The sequence below is a fragment of the Emydura macquarii genome, unplaced genomic scaffold (genome assembly GCF_026122565.2).
Source record: "Emydura macquarii macquarii isolate MOO-44397 ecotype Brisbane River unplaced genomic scaffold, CSIRO-AGI_Emac_v2 contig_2297, whole genome shotgun sequence".
Lineage (NCBI taxonomy): Eukaryota > Metazoa > Chordata > Testudines > Chelidae > Emydura > Emydura macquarii.
Genome location: NW_027132434.1, coordinates 424,623 through 447,535, shown reverse-complemented (window position 1 = coordinate 447,535; position 22,913 = coordinate 424,623). Strand labels below are relative to the sequence as shown.

Here is a 22,913-nt window from a genome sequence, read left to right as displayed (position 1 = left end):
GCCCCCAGAGTGGCAAGCACAGCACAAACACACAGGCATTCATGGTCCCTTGACCTGAAGAGTTTACAATGCAATTAGAGAGAAGTTGCAACAAAGTTTGTGTTAAAAAAAAAAGGAGAGAAGGAAGGACAAGGGCCACAAAACCAAATCACGTGGTTTATATAAGTAGCTACTGTATAAATTGATTGTTCCAAATCTTAATTTTTAAAAAGTTACCATATAACTTACCCATCAATGGTTGGGGGATTTCTAGTTAGCAACTAAAAATGATTTATAATTCAGTATCTATAAATTCATTACAAGAGGTAGGTAAATTGCTTTGCTCACTCATTCCCACCTCCTACTCAATGACTGTCAGCCCTCAAGTACCCGGCTTTCATCCACCTCCCCCATTGTTCTCTATGCACTTGTATATCTATGTTTCCTATTTACTGTATCATTCTACCTCTGCATCTGACGAAGTGAGCTGAGTGTCATGAAAGCTTATGCCTACAAAAATTAAATTTGTTAGTCTCTAAAGTGCCACAAAACTCTCATTGTTTTTGCTGTATACAGACTAACACGGCTACCCCTCTGGAACTGTTATAAATTCAGTGAATTTCTCTCTTTTGGGCAACACGCTCAAGCATGAGACAGGTTATATACCAGTAATTGTACTACTTTGACTACATTGTCAGTGTGAATGCACACTTCCTGTTCGCATAGAGATGAATACCGTGACATCTCAAGTGATTTGCCTGGCATTTTGCAAAGGCCCTGTGGACCACAAAAAGTCCAAGAAGAAGAACTCTCTCTATGGAGAACCTTATCATTCAAGTAATGCTGGCAATGGGGTTGGTGTTGTACAAGACATAAAATGAGACAATCCCAATGTAAGGCTGCTTCTGTTGATCATTCTGGGAGTGTATACATGGATAAGTTGTGCTCTGCCATTGGAACTTAATTGGTGGCTTTCCCTCGCTATGCAGGTTAATAGAGGCTGTGATTGCAGAGCAGACCTGGGGTTCTCAAACCTTTCTAGCTCATCAGTCCCTTCCAAAAGCGTTTGGCTGTGGTTTGAAGTGAGCTAAAGATCTTTTGATGGTTCCAGGTTGCCATCATTCAGAGAAATACTCACTCTGACCTCTGGCTTTATGGCTCTAAGATGTTGAACAGGTGATAAGATTTATATACTTTAGACAACTCAATATTAAGACCATTCTGATGGTCAAATTCCTGAAAACTACAATAGTCTTCAGAAAAGGATGAAGAGAAAGTTCCCACAGAATCATCTACAGGGAGACACAGACTCTTGTTTGATCACCTCCAACAACAATATTAGGAAGAAAAGTATTTTTGCAATAGGTATGAAGCAGTTGTGGAAGTCCTGCGAACAGAGACGAATGGCCAGACACCAATGCAGGTGGAGAAGTAGCTTTCAACGGGCCAGAGACTCTACCTGTAGATCTTCCAGAAGAGGGAGCTCAGTCCTGAGGTATTCATGGTTCCATCATTGTATCCCTGAAGATGAACCTACCTAATATATTTTATATATGTTCTTATATCGCCTTCATCACCATAGTACCTGAGTGCCTTCCAGTAGTGTTGTAAGTGTCATGACTAACATCTGTCATACCATTTTTATTCTCTGTCTCAGTGTCCACATGGGGAGAATTGTATGTGCAATGAAATGTTTTGTTTTTGTAGGGTTTTTGTTGTTGGTGGTGGTGGGGGTTGTTATTTAGTTTTTGTTTCAATATGTAGACATGGATATGTATTTATATTAAAGAAGGCAGATTGAAGAAGGATACCTTGGACTTGGAGTGGAAGGTGGCGAGATACGCGATGGTCCTTAGCTCCTGTAGAAGTTCATTCCACAGCCTTGGGCCACCCCCTTAAGGAAGCCCTGTCTTCTGCAAACTAACTTTACCCTTATTGCAGAAAGTTCCATTGTGTCTGGGAAAGCAGTAACCACAGTACTTATCCCAAAACTTAAGTTGTTTTTTTAAATATTCTGGACTCAGGCTATTTAAGTGCCTTAAAGATAAGTAATGACATCTGATTCAATATAATATGGAAAATCAATGGAGAGAGCAGAGGACAGATCTTAGGAAAAGAGGAGGCTAGGTACAGGACCACCAAAGGTTAGACACATCACCTCCAAAATGTGTAGTTCTTTTACTAGGAAACTGCACAAAAGCTTCTTGGGCTATAACTTTAGGAGCAAGGTCTAACTCCACTTTAGATGGCAATTAGGTGGACAGAGACTTCCAGCTAATTAGCCTCTTGGCTATTTCAAGCCTTGCTGCCAAGGTAATGTCCAAATACTGAGAGAAATGTAATTGTGGGTGGTTTACAACTAAGGTAAACAGAAGATGAAGGAGAAGGATGAGAAAGAACGTCTTACTTAGCTTCTTTACAGCAAGATTCCAGACAGTCCCCTGATGCCCAAGGAAGATATCAAGGCCAGTGGGACTAATGCATCTCCCATTGTTACCCACCCACTGTCATTCACATCCTATAGTGTTCAGGGGATCTCCACCCCAGAAAAATAATTTGACATGGAATCTGTCTCAGTTGCAGCTTACCCTCAGATCCATGCTCCCTTGCCTCTTTGTAGGATTCTGAGTGAAGTCAAAGAGAATAACCACATACTTGTACTTCCTCCGCAACACAAAGGAAGAATCAATAGTTTGTGCTGACATTAACCTTCCTTCTGTATCTTTGCATCTCTTCAGCCTCAAGGGCTTATTTAAGCCAGTCTTGGAAATGGTCTTTGGCTCCAAAGATGGCCATGGCATTGACATCAAAATGCTATTGCACAGAATGACTAGGCACCTCCAAAGTGGGCACCTGAAGAGCCTTCTCAAAAAAAAAAGAGCCCAAGTTTCGACTCATGTTCCATAAAAGTACAAATACTAGAGAGGCAAAATTCTGCATCATCTAGATGCCACCTGCAATGGGAATGTTGGGCTGTGAAGAACATCTTGTAAAGTGAGATGTGCACATTCAAACCCAAACTCTGAGGCAAATAACCATTCCAACCACACCAGCAATCTGGGATACAGAAATAAACCAACAAGTCTGCAGAGAACTACACATGGAACCAAGATCAGCCAAGGATGTGGGGCAATGATGTATAAGTTTGATAAACCTACCTATGCTAACTATGAAACATACAACTCCATTATATACCATTAGGACCAAGCATATTATATATTTATCTTTCTTTTTTCATGTAACAAACCCACACCTGAACAACTATGATGTGCACATGCCTAAACTGGGTAACCAAGTATCCATAATAGTGTGAAAACCTGTTGTTGTTCCTTACCTCATCCTGTTTCTTCACTGTCTGACCCTTCTCCTCTCCCCCTGCAATGCTTACTCTCTATTTCATATTGTTATATTGCAAACTCTTTGGTTTGATTGTGATATTCAGTGTTTGAGCTGTTATGCCATGGCTGTGGCAAAAACTAAAAACCCCACCACATTATCCATGAAAACCTGACCAGTAGATCTGTTTCATATGGTGGAAAACTCAATTAATCTTGGTTGGTGCCAAGAGAATTACACATTCTTTGCAAAAGAGACTGAATTGGATCTGGACCATATTATGGTAGTAGAATTGTGTCTGGGAGTGGCAGCTCAGTTTCCTTGTTGGGTTTTGGTAATTTTGTTCATGTGAGTTCTGTAGACAGGAGAACCATGGTCAAACAAGTTGCCAGATGGACCCTGTCTCTTGTGGCTAGTTAAAGTCAGAAATGGACTGCTGAATGTTGGAATGTTTATCAGTAGAGAGGGTTACTGGCTCCATTAGGGGGGCAAAGTGCTAGCTTCACTTACATCGTCATTTTCTAGCCCTTGCTTGAGAAACCATCAACAGTCTTCCCAATTAATGCCCTGTCTCTTCTTTTTTTGGAAAGGATCGAGTAAGTTGTGGCAAAACAACTCTTGGTATCATCTGTAGACATCTTATTTTGCTGAACCAGTCAATCAGACTTCAGGTCTGGGTATGGGACTCAGACTGAAGTATTGGTTGATCTCCTAAATATGGACAAAGGTCAGGTATGCATGCTGATGCTGTTTAATCTGTCAGGCCATTGACCATGAGGTGATGACGACTTGCCCATCGACCATAGCAGGGGTGAATGGATTTGTACCAGTATGGCTCTATTCTTCTCTTTAGAGCAGTGTTTCTCAACCTGGGGGTTGTGACAGTTTTCGAGGGGTCGCAAGTGCAGAGCTGGTATTGGGGGTGGCAAGAAAGGCAATTGCCTGGAGCCACAGGGGCGCCATGAAACTAAGTTACATGCCTCAGCCCCGTGGGGGTGGGACTCAGGCTTCAGGGGTACAGTAGTTTGGAAAGGTTAAGAACCACTGCTTTAGAGGTCCTCCAAGAGGGTACTTTGAGACAACTATTATTTGCAGCAAGACCTCTCTTGTGTTGGATTCTGGTATGTTTTATTGCTTATCTTGTTCAATACATATTGAAGATATTGAGGAAGAATGAGGCATTTTGGGCTGCTGTATAGGGTTCTAGCCAGTAATTTGCCCAGGGTGGAGTTGCAGTTTAATTTACTTTTTCTCCCAGCATCCACTAATGATGCTCTCTAAAGTTCAATAAAGCCACAGGTAGTGGCTATTTAGAGATGTAGTTCAAAGTACAACTTCATCCTACACAAATTACTGACCAGGAGACTACTGTAGGACACCCACTAGCTCTCACTAGGTTTCTGAAAAATGTTCACAAATTTCCCAGAAATAGATGTAAAACTCTGATCATCTTTGCAGTAGGGTGGGAGCACAGAGCATGCATGTGGATACAAAATGTGAATACCAATCTCTATTTCCAAAATATTCTTTTACTTCATAACTGTCATACTCTATGAAAATGAACAGCTCCATTTTGATCAAAGCAGTATTTATTATGCAACTTCTTAATAACTACTCTTAAAAATAAATAATCTTGTTTTAAAATAGCATTAATTAATCTTCATTCAAATGGTAATTTAATATGTTAAGAGCCCAACGTGAAACTGGTCATTAACTGAATAGTGACGACTGCCAGAAGATTCATTATTGCTTATTAATGGAGAACATAACGTACTGAATTATTTGTTTTAATTCCAGAAGCTACTGGGGATTGAACTGCAAAAACTTTCTATCCTAAAAATGTTTTTTGATCTTATTTTCTTTACAGAAGATATTTTATAATGCTTTAACAACATATGTTGTATTACAAATCTCATTTTACCTTAAAACTATGAGACTTTTACTTTAAAGGGAAAATATATCTGGAAACGTGTATCATGAAAAATACTTATTCCACAAGCATTTCTCAGGGCAGTTTATGAAATGACTTCTGCGTATGCTGGTGTATTCAATTTAATTACTCCTTACTGGAACAAAATTTCTGTGTTAAAAGCATTATTTAAGATTACTAACAACATTATAATGTAAATGGATTCTGAAAACTCAAATGGTAATTATAAATATCTTCACTAAATTATTTTATCTAGTTGATCATGATATCGAATTACAGAACTCTTCTTAGTTTCATCTAGTTTGTGAGACTTTCAGAGCGATTTAATGGACCAATCACAACACAGAAAGGTGCTAATCACTGAATTCCCTCAAGGCTCAATTCATAGCCTTTTCACTTTTCTAGAAGTTAATAGTATAAGCCGTTACTATTTAGACAGATTATATATATATATATACACACACACACACACTAAATATATCTAAAAGTGTTTTATAACCCCTTTGAACAGATGCTAGAGTTAAATGTTAGATTGGAATAATCTAACTTAAAAACAGAATTAAAATGCTATTGAGTACTAACCTTAAATTAACTTCATTCCCTCAATATAACCTTAAAAGAGCAATTCTCTGAAAAATAAATAGGAATTTTCATCACAACTGTTAATTTGATTTCCAAATCTTAGTTCACTTATTCCTCTCCCTCAATTAAATGACAGGCCATGTCAACCATCCATTTGCACTAACTATCAAACATTAACCACATACTTGCTTAATATAACAATGTAGATATTAGCACTATTTTCATTCAGTTTTTCTGCTATTAGATTCTATAACATAACTTCCTTAAGATCAAGAAAGTCACTAAACAGACTAGCATATGAATAAAAACCGCAAACCCTTAAAATTACTTGCTCCAGACGAAGATGGAATGCACCAAGTAAATGCATGGAAATAAAATGTATGTATAGAAATTTCTACTGAATTTACCACATCAGCCAACAATCCTGAAAAGAAAAAAACCATATAGAATTAAGTGACAATAAAAAAAGAAATTAAGATTGGATAACAGACTTAAGAACCCTATATTTAAATGCTATGCTCTCAGAGGCAAAGCATGAAGCCTGTAATGTCTCAGAAAACTCATGGGAGAGCTAACCACTAAAAGGAAAAACTCCACAGAGTTTCTCCTTGTTCCAGGCAGGGGAGCCCTTCATTTCCTTCTGATCTGCCTGATATCAGATTTGATAGATTTAGAAGACTCAAGGAGGGCACATTTTATGTTCCTTCCATATAATTAATTCCAATAGGAAGTTCAGAAGTCAGAAATTGAATTCTATGTACAACATAAGGCTCAAACATCTATAGAGCATGACTTTCTTTCAGTGGATGTCAGACTGAAGATAGGAAAGGGAATCTCTTGATTAAGACAGAAAAGGGTAAGTCCTTCAGAGCAAAGAAGGGAACCATCTTATGAATCACTTAGGCCTTGTCTACACTAGCACTTATGCTGACAAAACTTTTGTCGCTCAGGGGGGTGAAAAAAAACACCCCCCTGAGTGACATAAGTGTTGCTGGCATAAGCGCTTGTGTAGCTGTGTTATGTTGACAGGAGAAATCTCTCCCACTGACATACTAAAATCATTTAAATGAGCAGCAGTAGCTATGTCAACAGGAGAGCTTCTCCCATCGACATAAGCGCTGTCCACACAAGCACTTATGCTGGCAAAATTTATGCTGCTCGGGTGTGTTTTTTCATAGCCCGGACTGACAACATTTTCGCCAACATAGGTGCTAGTGTAGAGAAGGCCTTATATTAACGAAAGAAAGTTAGCATTGTCATGTCGTCAGCTCACACACTGCAGGCTGAGCACATCACTATGAAGAAAATCTTGCGGAAAAAGAATCCCAGAGCCATGAGAAGGGGAATCACAACCTTCTGAGGACCAAGTTAAGGCGCCAAGAAAAAAAGATACTTTCACTAGGCCTTGACATAGGAAGTAGTCCTTAAAAAAATCAATAACCAGGTGAAAGAATGCTAAAGTACTTTAGCTCTAATAAAAGAATACAAAGAATTTTACAAGCACATCCTGATTTCTCTTTTCTTGGAATAAAGCATGTAATGAGGCAAGATATGTTTGTAACAAACCATATGCTGATTTTTCAAAGTACAAAGGGGCACTGTTAGATATAAGATAATACAAACTTTTCCTTACTTTTCTTTTTATATTTTTTCTTCCTTTGCTTGTGTAATTTGATAAGTGGTGGGGATGTGGGTAGCAATCTATACCTTCTCAGAGAGTCTCAATCATGTTTCAAAATGAGTAAGTGGGATTCTGGTCATGGGTGCCACAGGGAAGTATTTTAGTGTTTGGCGGGGAAACTGGAAATAAAGAGGGAACTTTCTCCATTGGCTGCTAAAAGATCTGGAAACCAATCAAGTCCAGTAAAAGATATTACCTCAATCATATTCTCTAATATCCTGGGACCAACACAGATAAAACAACACAGAAAAAACAGAATCTTGACAGAGAATGCATAATTGGGGGTGCGAGAGGCTTTTGTTAACTGATAAGGTGAATACATCTACATAGGTTAATTCTTACAATTCTTGAAAACCAGACATGATTTCTGGAAAAAGATAAATGGTCATCTGTTAGAGTACTTCCATACTACAGTAATTCCTAAAGTTATTTGATTCTCCCTCAGAATTTGTACTCTCTTCATGAAAGATACAGTATATTGTAGTATATGCCGGGGTATCCTTTGAAATTCGATATTGTGCTTCACGGTAACCTCAGAACAAAGTAAAATAAAAAATACTAATATTTACACTTGCCTTGGCAATATGGAAACAATTTTATAATTAATTTTTAAAAAGTAGTGAAGTAATGACTTGGGAAAACTAAGTTTGATTTGGGAGCAGCAGACAGCTTCTTCTTTCTTTAAATGCTGACATATTAGTATTTGATTAATATAGATAAAGATTTTAACTAAACCATCATAATATTTCTTTACACCAGGTTGTATACTCATTTGCTGAAAACATACATATTTCACTATAATAGTCTATGAATACTAAATAAGATAATACTATAAGGGAGAATGTAATAGCCAACATATTCCAGCTTGTAAAGAGCTTACATACACAAAAGATGACAAGCTTCAATTACTTACATTTAATATGGTAGTAAATAAGGTCTTTTCAGTAAAGAAATAAAATGGTTACTAACCTTTCGTAACTGTTGTTCTTTGAAATGTGTTGCTCATGCCCATTCCATGCTAGGTGTGTGCATACCACATGCACCAGTGCCGGAGATTTTCCCTCAATGGTATCCGTAGGGCTGGCTCTGGTGCCGGCACCCCCTGAGGTTGCATGCATTTGCGCCAGTATTAGGGGCACTGCCAGCTCCTCTCCCTCTTTTTTGCTGAAAACTCCAACAGAAAGGTAGGCGGGTGGGTCATGGAATGGACATGAGCAACATATGTTGAACAACAGTTATGAAAAGTTAGTAATCATTTTTTCTTCGAGTACTTGCTCATGTCCATTCCATGTTAGGTGACTCACAAGCAGTGATTCTGGAGATGGGCTAGGAGTTCATGGCCGTGCTGATTGCAACAGCTCTTCTGAAACCAGTCTGTTGAGTGATGGCGAAATGGAACGTGAAGCTATGGATATATACCCATATTGCAGTTCTACAGATATCCTGAACTGGTATCTGTGCGAGGAATGCTGATGATGATGCCTGTGCTCTTGTAGAGTAGGTGTCATGATAGCCAGAGGCAGGATCCTCGCCTGCTAGTAGCAAGCTCGGATGGAAGTGGTAATCCAGGATGACATTCTTTGGGATGATACCAAGCTTCCTTTCATCCTGTCAGCCTCAGTGAAGAAAAGTTGTGTAGACCTACGGAAGGGGTTGCTCCTTTTGATGGACCTTTTAGTATTTTTTTCTCCCTTTGCCCCCCTTGCTCCTCCCATCGGTTATTCAACCTTGCTCTGGCGTCTGTCTTGCAGAGGAGTCAGAGTTTTCCTTCATTTGTGCATTCATATTTCAAACCCCGCTATGCTTCAAAACATTTTAACTACATCCCTTATCTCTTCTCACAGTAATAAAGAAAACCCATCTAGTTGTGGGTAGGCAAGAGTAACGCACAATGTTTTTGTTTACTTGTTTACTTGTTTTGTTTACTTGAGGACTTTAGCTTTCAGGTGAGGAAGCAGGCCCAAAGGCAGGCTAAGAACACCATCTCAGGCGGATACACAGGCCTAAATACTTATACAAACCTAAATTATGTATTATTAATACTAACAAGGTCTAGCTGCATCTTCACCTGGCCTTCTTGTCAAAGGGGCTGTTGAGTCAATCAGGACATTTTTCTACTTGTCTTCTTTCCAAAGCCTCATAGCTTTGACAAGGAGAGGCAGCTACATATTTTAGATGTTAGATAGGCTCTGGCCTTCTCCATCAAAAGGACCTTGACCAACAACAGTGCCAAACCTTGATGCTTTAGGTGGAGGAGATATTCCAAGATGGTTTTCAGAGAAGACAGCTGAAGAAAAGTTCCATTCAGATGCCCAAGGTATGAAGCACTTCCACTTTGCCAGATAGGTAGCCCTGGTGGAAGGTTTCCTGATACCTAGCAAGACTTGTTGAACCTGCTCGAAGTAGGCCCACTCCTTGGGGTTTAGTCATGCTGTCAGGTGCAGGGAGACAAGGTTGGGTGGAACAGCCCACTGTGGTCCTGTGAGATCAACTCCGGGCAGCGCAGGAACACCTGAGGAGTTGCCACTGCTAAGTCTAGTAGCATGCTGAGCCAATGCTGATGAGGCCACACCAGGGCTATCACAATAACCCTCGTATTGTCCCTCTTGATCTTTAGGAGGGCCTTGTGAACCATTTGGATTGATGGGAAGGCATACAGTGGAGCAGCTGTCCATGGAAGAAGAAAGGCGTCCAAGAGAGAGCAGTGAACAGAAATGATGGCATTTCCTGTTCTGCCAGGGGGTGAACAGGTCCACCTGGTGAGTCCCTCACCTCACCCTTACCTTATCTGTCACCCTCACCTTGCATGACCTGCATGACCTTGCCTGAAAGGTGGGGAAGGAACACTTCTCATGCCAGATAGTTCGCTCTGAGTTCCCTGACATTTATATGTAGGGGCAGTTCCTCCTGGGACCAGAGACCTTGGGTTCTGAGACTGCTGAAGTAGACTCCCCATCCTAGGTCTGATGCATCTGATTCCAAGGTCCCAGTCAGACGCAGGGCCGTGAAGGGTATTCCTTTTGTCATGGAACGTGGGTCTGACCACCATGTTAGGGAGGTTAATATTGACTATGGAATCATGAGAACCGTGTCCAAATGGTACCTGCCTGGGGAGTAGACTGATGTCTGTGACATAGCCTAGCTTACTGCACCACACAGGTACAAGCTGCCATGTGCCATAACAGCCTGAGGCACACTCGAAAGGTGATAAGTGGGTGAGTCGTCACACAGACGATTAAATCTGATTAAGCACTGCCCTGATGAATTTTATCCTCTGCTCTGGAGTAAATGTTGATTTCTGTTAGTTTATCAACAGACCTGCACCTGACAGGTGGCTTGAACTATAATAAGCTGTTTTGGACCTGCTCTTGCCCTTCTTTTTCCCCTGGCCCTTTCTGCCGGCCAAGAAAGTCGCAGCAGCAGCGGCGAAGGTCCCTCCCTGTCCTACCGCTGCCAGTGCCCCAGTGGGGGCGGTGACAGCAGTAAATCTGGCAGCAGCGATCAAAGTGGTAGCTGCAGAGGTAGACAGGGGAGCAGGCTGGGGGTTGAGGAGGACAGGGTTGACTGAGGGGGTCTCCATGTCCATTTGGGGGGATGGACAAGAGCAGACACCAATGGATGGGCAAGGGCAAAGGGGCAGGTCAGGGCTAACCGCTGCTCCCTGCTAGGCTGCATGCAGAGGAGGAGGGTACTAACAGGGAGGGGTCGCAGGGGCAAACACTAAGGGAAAGGGGAGCTAGGAAAGGAAGGGGCAGAATGGCTAACCTCTCCTCCCCACTAGGCTGCAGGCAGGGGAGGAGAGTGCCGACAAGGAAAGGTAGCAGGGGCCTTATTTGGGAAGGTGTGGGGGGTGCTGGCTCCTCTGGCTGCACTGGGTAAGAGGGGGTTACAAGAACATCAGGGGGTGCAATGAGCAGAGGGCAAAATGAAAAACAGGGGGCTGTGGGGACTCACAGGTACTGAAAAAGGCTTGGGTGCATTGAGGAAGTAGGTCAGGGTGGGGCAGGGGCAAGCAGCTAAAGGTTGGGGGGGAGATGGGTCTAGCACAAGCCAATGGCGGGTGCAGGGGTCTGGCCCCCACATGAGAGTGCTAGCTCAAGGGCCAATATATATCAGCCCCAGAAGGAGCAGCAAGTCCCTTTTCCCCTGGTAGTTGAGCACGGGTTACTCCTGGTTAATTAATACAGCTGGAGCCAATCAAGGCCTTGCCCAGGACTTGTTAAAATCCCCCCTTCCAGAGAAAAGGTGTGGCTGGAGTTGTGAGAGTGAGGCAAGCTACCAGAGAGTGTGAGCAGGCAAGATGCTGTCAGAAACCAGGAGGGTTTAGAAGAAAGAGCAGAACGTTGGCAGGAGAGGACTCTGCAGGTACAAAGACGTGGAGGGAAAAACCCTGCCCGAAAAAGGCAAAGGACCTTTCCCAGGCCTGTAGACCTGAGGGAAAAGACCCTGCCAAAAGAGGAATATAGAATGGGACATTTGGTTTGGCACTACCACGCCCAGTGGGGCTGTCAGAGGTCAAGAGCCTCCCTTGGCAAAGAGGCCAGGAGGGCCCCTGTCCAAGCAGGGTCCAGACATTAAGTCAAAAGGCACGGGAAAGTAACCCAGGGAAGTCAGCAGCTTTCCTGAAGCCACAGCACGAGGCTGCTACTTGTAGGGTCCCTGGGTTGGGGACTGTGGTCAAGGATGGGACCAGGCCCCCCGTACCAGTCACTCATTGGAGGGGCAAGAGCCCCAGTGAAGAGGCAAGGGCCTCTGAGAACCAGAGACAAGACTGGGAGCCAGCAGGGAACAGCCATCTTAGAGAAGCTATATAACCCTCCCCCACCACTAGAGGTGGAAGAACACTAAAGGGTGAAGCAGTTCCCTGACCTACTGCTAGAAGGAAGCACTGGACCCACCAAGGTAAAGGAAGAGCTTTATCACAATTTTTATATATGATATTGACAATGTGTTTTAACAATTATAAAGCTTTAACTTTTTTAATCTTATCATCTATAATCATTAAATAATTATTGTCTGACCCTACCATGTCTGACCCCTATAATTTCCTACAATTGTGAAAATTTAAATTGATAAAAATAAAAAAATGCTTAAAAATAAGTCTATCATCTGTTAAAATTGTAAACAAACAAACAAAAAACCCCCAAAACCAAAAAAATAAACCCCCTGAATTCTGCCAAGACTAAATATAATTATTAGGGCTGGCTAGAAAATAACGACTCTGTTTTGTGAAAAATTTCCTCTCTTTCTCTGACCTGAGAAACCTTCTCAATGCAACTTTGTCGAAACCAATATATTTCTGCAAACCATTTTGGTTTTGATAAAACAGCATTTTTTCCACAGAAAAAAAATTTCCCTTTTTTTCCCCCCAGCTCTAATATAATGAAATATAAAATATAATATATTTTATAATATGATCAATCCAGAATTACAATTTACAAGTTACATTACAAATCATCAATGTAAAACTTTTAAATTCAGTTTCGTTTGTGAGATTTGGAAAGATATTTTGTATAATTTAGCTAAAAAGCAAAATTCAATTAATATAGTCACAAGGGGGAAAGAACACAAACCAGAATAAGGAAAGAACAGGTTAAAGAATATTTAGATAAATCAGATTTATTCAAGTCAGCAAGGACTGATGAAATTCATCTTAGGGTACTGGAGAACCTAGCTGAAGCAATCTCAGAACTGTTAGCAATTATCTTTGAGAACTCATGGAGGACATGTGAGAACCCACTTGACCGGAGAAGGGAAAATATAGTACCTATATTTAAAAATGGTAACAAAGAGAACCTGGGCAACTGTAGACCGGTCAGCCTAACTCTGATACCTGGAAATACACTGGAACAAATGATCAAACAATCAATTTGCAAGTAGCTAGAGGATAATAGGGTTACAAGGAATAGTCAGCATAGATTTATCAAGAACAAATTGTGCCAAACCAATCTAATTTCTTTCTCCAATAGGATTACTGGCCTAGCAAATGGGGTAAGCAGTAGATGTTGTATATCTTGATTTTAGTAAGACTTTTGACACAGTCCCACTTGACATTATCATTAGCAAACAAGGGAAATGTAGTCTAGATTATATTAATATATGGTGGGTGCATAACTGGTTGAAAGACCCTACTCAAAGAGTAGTTATCAGTGGTTCGCAGACAAACTGAGCAGGGTGTATTTAACAGGGATCTGCATGGCTCAGTCCCATGTCTGAAAATTGAGGGGAGACCTGATAACAGTCTTCAAATATGTTAAGGGCTGTTATAAAGAGGACAAATGACTGTGACATTTTTGGTGCTGACAGGATCAAAGGCAGTTTTTCATTTGGAATAATGAAATAATTCTTTATTCTTAGGGAACACAGCAATGATTCTTTTGGCAAATGGCAATTAAACAATAAAACTATAATTTAGCTAATAAAAATGATCATTAAGTCATAAAAGACTTTTCAGCAACTGCATAAGGTGTAATAATGCTGTGGAAATGATCTGTGATTTCCACTGTAATGTCTTCTCTGTCAAAAATGATTTGGTAGATTAAAAAGTTCAAAAGGTGGTTTTGTTTTGAAATGTCACTGACAAGTAACCTGAAAAAAATAAACATTTTTTCTGATAATTAACCCAGAGTCCAAATTAATCAAATCATGATGCTAGAAAACACTGAACTTCTTTGACAAGCTATATATATAAATGTCATTGGAAATAACTCCAGAACATAACAAAACCCCTGGAAATTACTTTTCTTCATTTATTTTTCGTGAAATGATATTGATTCCTTCAAAAGTATTTTGGAATATCGAGACTATAATCATACAAGAGTTTAACAACTTTCAAGTAAACAAAACAAGGTGGTGATCATACCTTAATTTGTGCAAAAGGTCTGTCAAAACTTCGAACATAAAGAAGACCAACGTTCTGGGTAAGTAGCCTAAAAAAGAAAACAATTTAAGACATTGTTTGTAACTAAACACTTCATTATAACCATCTTTATTGTGATACTGCAGAACTGCTATTGAAAAATGAGATAAAACAGAAATTAACCGTTTGTAGGATGAATTAAAGAGGAAGAACACACATTAAAGATGGAGCACCATATCTTGTGAATTTGTAATTTGTATTTCTTTTGTAAGAAGTGCTCCAACAAAAACATTTCACAATACCTTTGGTGCCCAGCCATGTGCAAGGGTGGCAGGGCACATGTCATTTCCATATAATATGGCTCTTTAGAGTAATAAGATCAGCAAAATTACAACTTTAAAACAATAAAGACAAACAGATTCACCATTCAAAGCAGCAAGTCTAACAGATTTAAAATAATGTCAGACAAGCAAATGTAACATTATATAAAGTGACATAACTGAAATGAGCCAGTGACTTATCACAGTGAAGTAACAGAAGATTTGCAAGAACTTCTGCTGTGACATTTAATGGCTTAACAAATAATGAATGAACCAACCATCACAGTGCTACTCATTTAAAGAGATTCTGTTTAACTTTTTACACCACCATATACCACCAAAGTTGTAGCTAGAAATAGGGCAAAGTGATTCAGAAAAGTTTGTGTCCCTCTGAATACAAAGCTATTTTGATTCTTGAAGCTAGGACAGATGCTATACAGGACCACAAGAGATCAATTTTACTAAGAAATTCTGGAGCTTGAAGAGCCAGGCGGTATAATTCCCCAAAATACAAATATACAGGTGCCCTCAAAGAAAAGCGGAGAGCTGAAGGCAACAGAGTACTGTACCACTCACACTGTTGAGTCTTATTCAGTTGTGAAAAATCAAGTTTGGAATGTAGGTCTCCAAAGTGAAAAATCTAGTGTGTTGGTCAAATAGTTCCAAGGACAGCAGGCACATGTAGTTAAGATTTAACCATTTCTAAAATTAAAAAATAAAAATAAAAGCGTAGGGGGCTTGTCAGCACAGTGGTTAAGTGGTAATGCCTAACAGATCAGTAATAAGCAGAAAAGGGAAATACTTCCCATGATAAGGATTCAAGGGTTTATCACTATGTTTTGGAAGAGATAAAAAGTAAAGTGTGTTTTAAAGGAATTTCAAAAGGACTCTATTTCAGCACTTGTCATTTCAGAATAAGGTACACATATCAGCTATTTCAATAATGGCCACAGAAAAGGAAAAAAATGTTTTATAAAAAGTTACAGGAAGTAGTTGTGTTTATGTTACACTGCTATTTTCTCCACACCAGAAATATAGAACTACTGCAGGTGAGAGTATTTAGGATTCTTTCAATTTGTACCAGTGAATGTCTATAGAACCTCATGACTGACCTTTCCAAAGAAACATGCAATACAACCAAGTGGAGTAAAGGTTTGTTGGAATAAATTGCACTTTAACAGCCCTATCTACATACTTTATTTTATTAATATTGGTTTGTTCCAACATCTGTAAAACCATGGTGTATGCACTTGCCTTCCTTTACTGAGACTAACGACACAGAATTACAGGCTTATTACTACTCAGTCTGTATTAGCTACTTTGCTTGAAAAGGGTTTCATTCCCTATCAGCTTTTTATCTATATTCTCATACTGTTTTAATGCAGAATCAATTGCCATGAGATGAAAAAAAATCAACAATCACCTCTTTATTTAATTTTGGAAATAAGCTTTTGTTTAGGGAATGGTATACTGCCTCTGTAGATATTTTAAAAGCATTTGATTCAGTGGATTATTATGGCTAAAGGAACATAACTTTTGTGATAACTAAAAAAAAAATAATTAAGTCATGTCCTAAAAATTTAATCTCCAATCTTATTCAATTGTATTAAATGTAAACTAAATGACCATGATATTGGCTTAAAGATCTTATTTCACCTTTTGATTTATTTTTTAATTCCCTTATGTTTTTCCTTTGTCAAGTACATGCATCTAAGCTAGGAGAGAACAGAAACATTCTGTATTTACTTAGTAAAATTAATTTAATACTGTATACACAATAATAGTCTACAAGTGTCAATCCTGGGTTCTAGAAGAATTTGTTAGGGGAAAGGAAAGTTTCTTTTAATTCTCCCTTGTGGAAAAAAAGGTCATACTCTTGGGTTCTTTAGTTTCCATGATTCTCATTCTACGGCCATGTCAACACCACAAATTTTTGCTGATGCAAATTAAATTGGCATACAGCTTCTGCAGCTAGTATATTACTTGTGCACATGCCTACTTTAGTCCTTGCATCAGTGCAGCATGTACTCACCAAGAGTGCTTGTCTCAATGTACAATGCGGTGCATCATCAGTAGGTATCCAGTGTTTAATCCACTACTGTTCAGCACACTGCGTTTTGGGTAGTTATGGCAATACATAGAGAGGCAGAAACAACTCACACAGAGGTACTGGGAGCAAGGGGTCAACTTTCCATAATGCAGTGTTCTCCATCTCGTAATATCCATACTCCATAATTTTCATGCCTATTTCATGAACCTGCATGGGACTTGTTGCTGTCTGACATCTCTGACAGAAGCCTAGAGCCTGCAAAGGATGCATGTTCCTCTGGTGTTTGCATCACTGCAAGAAGAACTGCGGGGAACACGATGATTACTTGGAGATCAGTTTGCTGCCGGACACAGTGAGAATCAAGTCAAGGTTGCTGGTGGCATTTATGGACCAGCTGCAAAAGATGAAGCATTGCTCCAGAGTCCGACAAATAAGCATTGACTGGTAGGATCACATCATAATACAGGTTTTGTATGATCAGCAGTGGCTGCAGAACTTTCAGATGCACAAGGCCTCTTTCCTGAATCTGTGTGCTGAGCTTGCCCCAGCCATCTAACACAGGGACACCAAATTGAGAGAAGTACTGATAGTGGACAAGCAAGTGGTAATCACACTGTGGAAACTTGCAACACCTGATTGCTGCCAGTCAGTGGGAAATCATTCTGAACTGGGAAAAACCACTGTAGGGGCTGTTGTCATGCAAGTGTGAAGGGCCATTAATGGTCTCTTGCTATGCAGGACTGTGACTCTCGGCAATGAGCAGGATATAGTGGATGGCTTTTCAGCTATGGGGCTCCTGAACTGCATGGAGCAACAGATTGCACACACATCCCTATTTTGGCCCCAGAACACATTACCATAGACTAACTCAACAGAAAGGGCTACTTGTCCATGGCTAAGCAATCCCATAGGATCACCAGGGACGCTTCACTGACATCAAAGTTGGCAGGTCAGGGAAAGTGCATGACACTTGCATCTTTAAGAACATGGGACTATTCAGAAAGGTATAAGCAGGGACTTTCTTTCCAACCGGCAGATTATCATTGGCAACACTGAAATGCCAATAGTTGTCAGGCAGGACTCCACCTACCCCTTCTTTCATGGCTCATGAAGCTATACACAGGCCACTGCAGAAAGATTCAATTACAGCTCTGCAGGTGTAGAGTGACAGATGAATGTGCTCTTAGTAGACTGAAAGGGCGCTCTTGTTGTTTACTCACCAGACTGGATCTCAGTGCAAAACATATCCCAATGATTACAGCCGTCTGTTGTGTCCTGCATAGTATTTATGAAGCAAAGGGAGAAAAGTTGCAGTGGAGGTGGAGTGGCTGTTCCTTCCCCTACATCGGGCTTGCCTGTGCTTGACTGGCAGGACTGTGGTGGAGTCAAAACCAGGTCCTGACTTGCTGCACTGTTGGATCCCCTGGATGCGTGTCCCCATCCTCCTCCTCCTCTTCCTCGTCTACCACCTCCTCCTTGCCATTCATGGCAGGGCCTGTGACTCAGGCTGTATGGGGAGGTTGTGGGGTCTCCACCAAACATGGCATGCAGCTTGTTGGAGAAGTGTCAGGTCTACGACTCAGCAATGGATCGATTGTTGACCTCCCTGGCCTTTTGCTATGCATGTTGCAGTTCCTTGGCTTTCAGGCAGCACTGCTGCTGGTCCCTGTCATACCCCTTCCATTGCATAAACTGAGCAATCTGCTTGTAGATATTACCATTTCTACTGCTGGTTTGGAGTTGTGCCTGCACAGCCTCTTCTCCCCATAGACCCAGGAGATCTAGTATCTGCTTTTTACCCCAGGCAGGAGCACACGTCTGGTCAGCTGGACAGTTGCGCATAATAGAAAACAGAAAGAGGTATACTCACCAAACTGGACAACCAGCAAAAGGCATTTCAAAAACTTGTGTGGGCTTTAGGTGGGGAGAAGAGAGAGATTTCTGGTCTCTGTGACCCCTGAACAATGGAGCTCATAATTGTGACCAGAGCAGTCAGTGTCTGGCACTGAGGAGCAGCTATTGGAGGACTGTTAGTGTTGACATAAGTAATGCAGTGTCTACACTTGCACTGCGTCCACCTCTGTACATCGATTATGGGTCAATGTCGCTTGGGGAGCTGGTGTTACTATGTCAGAGTAATGAGTAAGTAATGAGGCACTTGCATCAGTGGGAGACAAGTTTATGTGAAGACACATGCACAACTAGGTTGATTGAAAGAAGCTTATATGTTGACCTAACTTTGTAGTGTAGACCAGGCCTTAGAGACAAAATGTATCAGTGATGTCTCTGTAAAACAATATTTCCATGTTTAGGTAAAAAACTCTGAAAAAACACTCCCTCATTTCTTAACTATAGAACCATCCTGCCACACATCAAGCATATAAAATGAGTGAGGTACCTACACACATGCATATAAGTGACAACACTGACAGTGTTTTAACCTGAGAGAGACAACTACACAAAAGACAAAAAATCAGTCCAAAGAACAAAGTACTCTGGGTTTCTTCTAAATACAAGGAAAACACTTTACAGGAGAACATCTTGCCTTAAGTATTTAATATTTCAGAAAGGAAAAATTTAAGTTAGCCTATTGTTTTTGGCATCTATTACATCAAACCACATAAGAAATAGGGGTAATTTCATACTATGTCTGTTTCTTTTGACAGATTTCAGTGCTAACACAAAGTGACTGTTCAAACATCTACATTTGTCCTGAACAAATTATTGTACAAGATTTTAATTCTGTTAACTTGTTACAATATTACGATTTTCTTCCTCTCCACTATTATATTAGTGCACACTACAACATCTAGACACAACACATATTGCAAGCAAGCATTATATGAATTATTACTGAATGCAGTATCTTTTAAAACACATATTGCAAGCAAGCATTATATGAATTATTACTGAATGCAGTATCTTTTAAGATGTTAGAGTAGAAGAGGAGATGAATACAACCAAAAACAGCAATTATTTCAAGTGGTGGTTTACTTTAGATGTGTTACTTTGGGTCACAAAAAGCAAAAAACCTAGAATAGAACATGAAAATTTCTGATAGTGTATAATGTAATCTGAATATTTATGGATGCACAGCTTACAGTGAAAGACTTAAATTTCAGTCCTTCTCTCAAAATCCTGAGTACTGTGCAGCTGATTCTTGTATCCATCATTGTGAAGGAGGCTTTAAAGTGGGGGTGGAGAGCCTTAAAGAAATGAGAATATGGTCCTTCATCTCATAAAACCAGCACTTGGGCATGTGTACCCAAATGCAGTAACTACTTTACAAGAAGCTCTGTGATACGCATTATAGAATAAAATAATAGTAAAAAGAGAAAATACCTATTTAAGAGTTTATCTAGGTAGGATACACTCCCCAGACAGAAGATAAAAAGACATAATACTGTAAAATGATACACACTTGATCTTAGTGAAAAGACCAAGGAAAGACAATTTTTTGCATACTCCTATCATGTCCTTTATTACATCAGCCCCATAGAGAGAAAGAGAGCGAGCACACACCTGGGCACACAAACCAGTGAAGGAAAAGCATGGTTTTAGAATCCACACAATTTCACACTTTTAGCCTTTGATTTACTTGCAGTGATTAGATAAAAAATATTTACATCTATTTACATCATCTTCTTACTCTGGCAAAGTTGTTATGCCAATCTGAGTTTTGACATTTATTTGTGAAAATATTTCCTGTTTGGCTTTCACCTACTGAAAAGGTCTATTGGTGACAAAAAACAAAACAACAAAAATCACCTGATTCTTTTATAGGTCTTGATTTTTATCCAAGCTGTCTGACATGCAAGCCAAAATATATACAGCTTTGAGCTCCGCAAATTTAATGTTATCTGATTAACACATTTCTAATGTGCCCATGATTGTGGCATCTAAACATTAAATAAAAGCATCAGGGATAATCTAGGGATAACCCAGGATCTCTGGTGGTAAGGAATTCTGCTATTAGTCTGTACAGAAGGGTAAGTATCTGTGGCATGCCAATATTGATCACAGTGTGTGAAATACTTTTCAATAGAACTGGGTTTCTGCACTGAGTCTCAGGAAACTGAGAATTAAAAAAGGCTGCAGTGTTTTTCAGCCACCACTAATGATCACTATTCCAAATACTATTGAACTGATTCTCACTACTTCACTTCCTGCCCTGTGCATCTTTTACTTAAGTACAATTGGAAAGCAGTGCAGGGAGTTGGGAAAAGAAGATAGCACTGAGAAAAGAGACAGTGGAAGAGAGGACACCAGAGAGTATATGAGCATGTAGTAGAAGGAAGAGAAAGGGAAGACACCATAATTGGAAGAGAAAGACAATATTGGATGTCTCCTATTTATTCTCCTTTCCTCCTCACTAATCCCTGAAGGCTATCTCATATTTTCTTTCCCTGCCAACTTTTGTTGTGAATACAAATGGAATATAAAACAGGTAGTAATGAAAAATATGTTTTCTGAAAAGAAGGCGGCAAAGGGTGACTACCTGAAGGATATACTTTTCCCTGCAAGATGAAGATGCGAGGTCACCTCGCCGTAGCAATGACTGGAGATGCAGAAGACCTTCCATCCACTCACCAAATTTGCAGGGTTTTGAGTATCTCATATACTGGTCAATTGGATGTCACCGAGATATTAGAACCTATTGCACAGCATGAATGTTGCCAACCCTTTCCTGATGTATTTTACCTATTCATTTGATATTTTAACACTTTAATTCTTTTCTTGGTTCAAATAATAATAATTGAGACACTTATTCCAGTGCCTCTATTTATTCTTAAAAAATACTGAACTCCAACCCACAACAATTAGTTATTTGAAAGATTGGTGAATTTTCTTCCTTAGCCTTCCTTTTCTTTACCTTTTCACAACCATCTCTCTCAGGATTGGACAAAAGTGAGTCCTAAATTACTTCCAACATGCACTCTCCTAGCCTATTAGACTACTCAATATTACATTTCCTTTCTTTCAGCTCCCCTTTAAGATGATGCACTTTTAACTCCTTTGAATATCTGTTTTTTATACCATACACTCCAACATACATAAAGAGAAAAGGCTGGCCCTCTCCCAATTATCACAGATAATCAATCCTCTAAGTAATATGATTAACATTTGCATTGGAAAACTCATCACAACTGCATGCTTTGGTAGACATGGCTATCAACAAGCCCACCTTCATGTTTTCCACTGCCAATACCCGTTTTAAAATATTGTTCTACAGCTTTTTTTTTTTTTTTAGTTTTATCGTTGCACAATCCCATCCTCAAATCATCTTCAGTAGCAACTGATACCAAAATCTGATACCACCTGGAGACCACAATTACTTTATTTCTTGTATTATATCTCCTCTTAAAATCAATGGTACTGTATGAATCATCATAGTAACAGTACCAAAGCACAATCTCTGCTAAAAAAACAATAGAGAATTATAGAGCTACTTTCACATTTAAATGTTAAAACTTAAAAGCAGTTGTCAGAAAAGTGACTGCAAAATGGTACCTTATTAGAACACATATGTATTCCCCTTGAGAAAATGGTTAGTTTACCTGCAAAAAATATATATAGTATTGCCTAAACTGAACTAATTTAACTTCAGAACAGTAAGATGTATTCTCTTGTGCCTTATGCATCATCAATACAATTGTCATTTTAATGAATCTGTAAATTCGTACCCTATGACTGGAGAATTGTAAATAGAGTATCTATTTTAAGAAAGGGACCGGGGAAACTACAGGCCCATTAGTTTGCCTCAATTGTATGGAAGGTTTTAGAACAAATTTTGAAAGAGAGACTAGTTAAGGACAAAGGTTCATGGTAACTGGAATAAAATACAACATGGTTTCACAAAAGGTAAATGGTGCCAGACCAACCTGATCTTTCTTTGCAAAGATAACTAATTTTCTAGGAAAGAAAATGCGGTAGATCTAATTTACCTGGATTTCAGTAAGGCATTTGATAAAGTTCCACATGGGAAATTATTAGTTAAATTGGAGAAGATGTGGATTAATATGAGAATTAAAAGGTGGGTAAAGGAACTGGTTAAAGGGGAGACTACAACAGGTCATGCTGAAAGGGGAACTGTCAGGCTGGAGGGATGTTATTAGCGGAGTTTCTCAAGAATCTGTTTTGGGACCTATCTGTGATACTCTGCACCTCCATGGTCA

General features: G+C 39.7%; 1 protein-coding gene across 1 annotated transcript in view; it reads right to left on the bottom strand.

Annotated features, from left to right (window-relative positions):
- The window catches only part of RNGTT (RNA guanylyltransferase and 5'-phosphatase), a 411,810-nt gene that overhangs the window by 53,591 nt on the left and 335,306 nt on the right, over positions 1-22,913 (bottom strand). Inside the window, exon 14 of the mRNA XM_067560703.1 lies at positions 14,371-14,437. Coding sequence (XP_067416804.1) covers positions 14,371-14,437 — 67 coding nt within the window. The remainder of the gene's footprint in view (positions 1-14,370; positions 14,438-22,913) is intronic.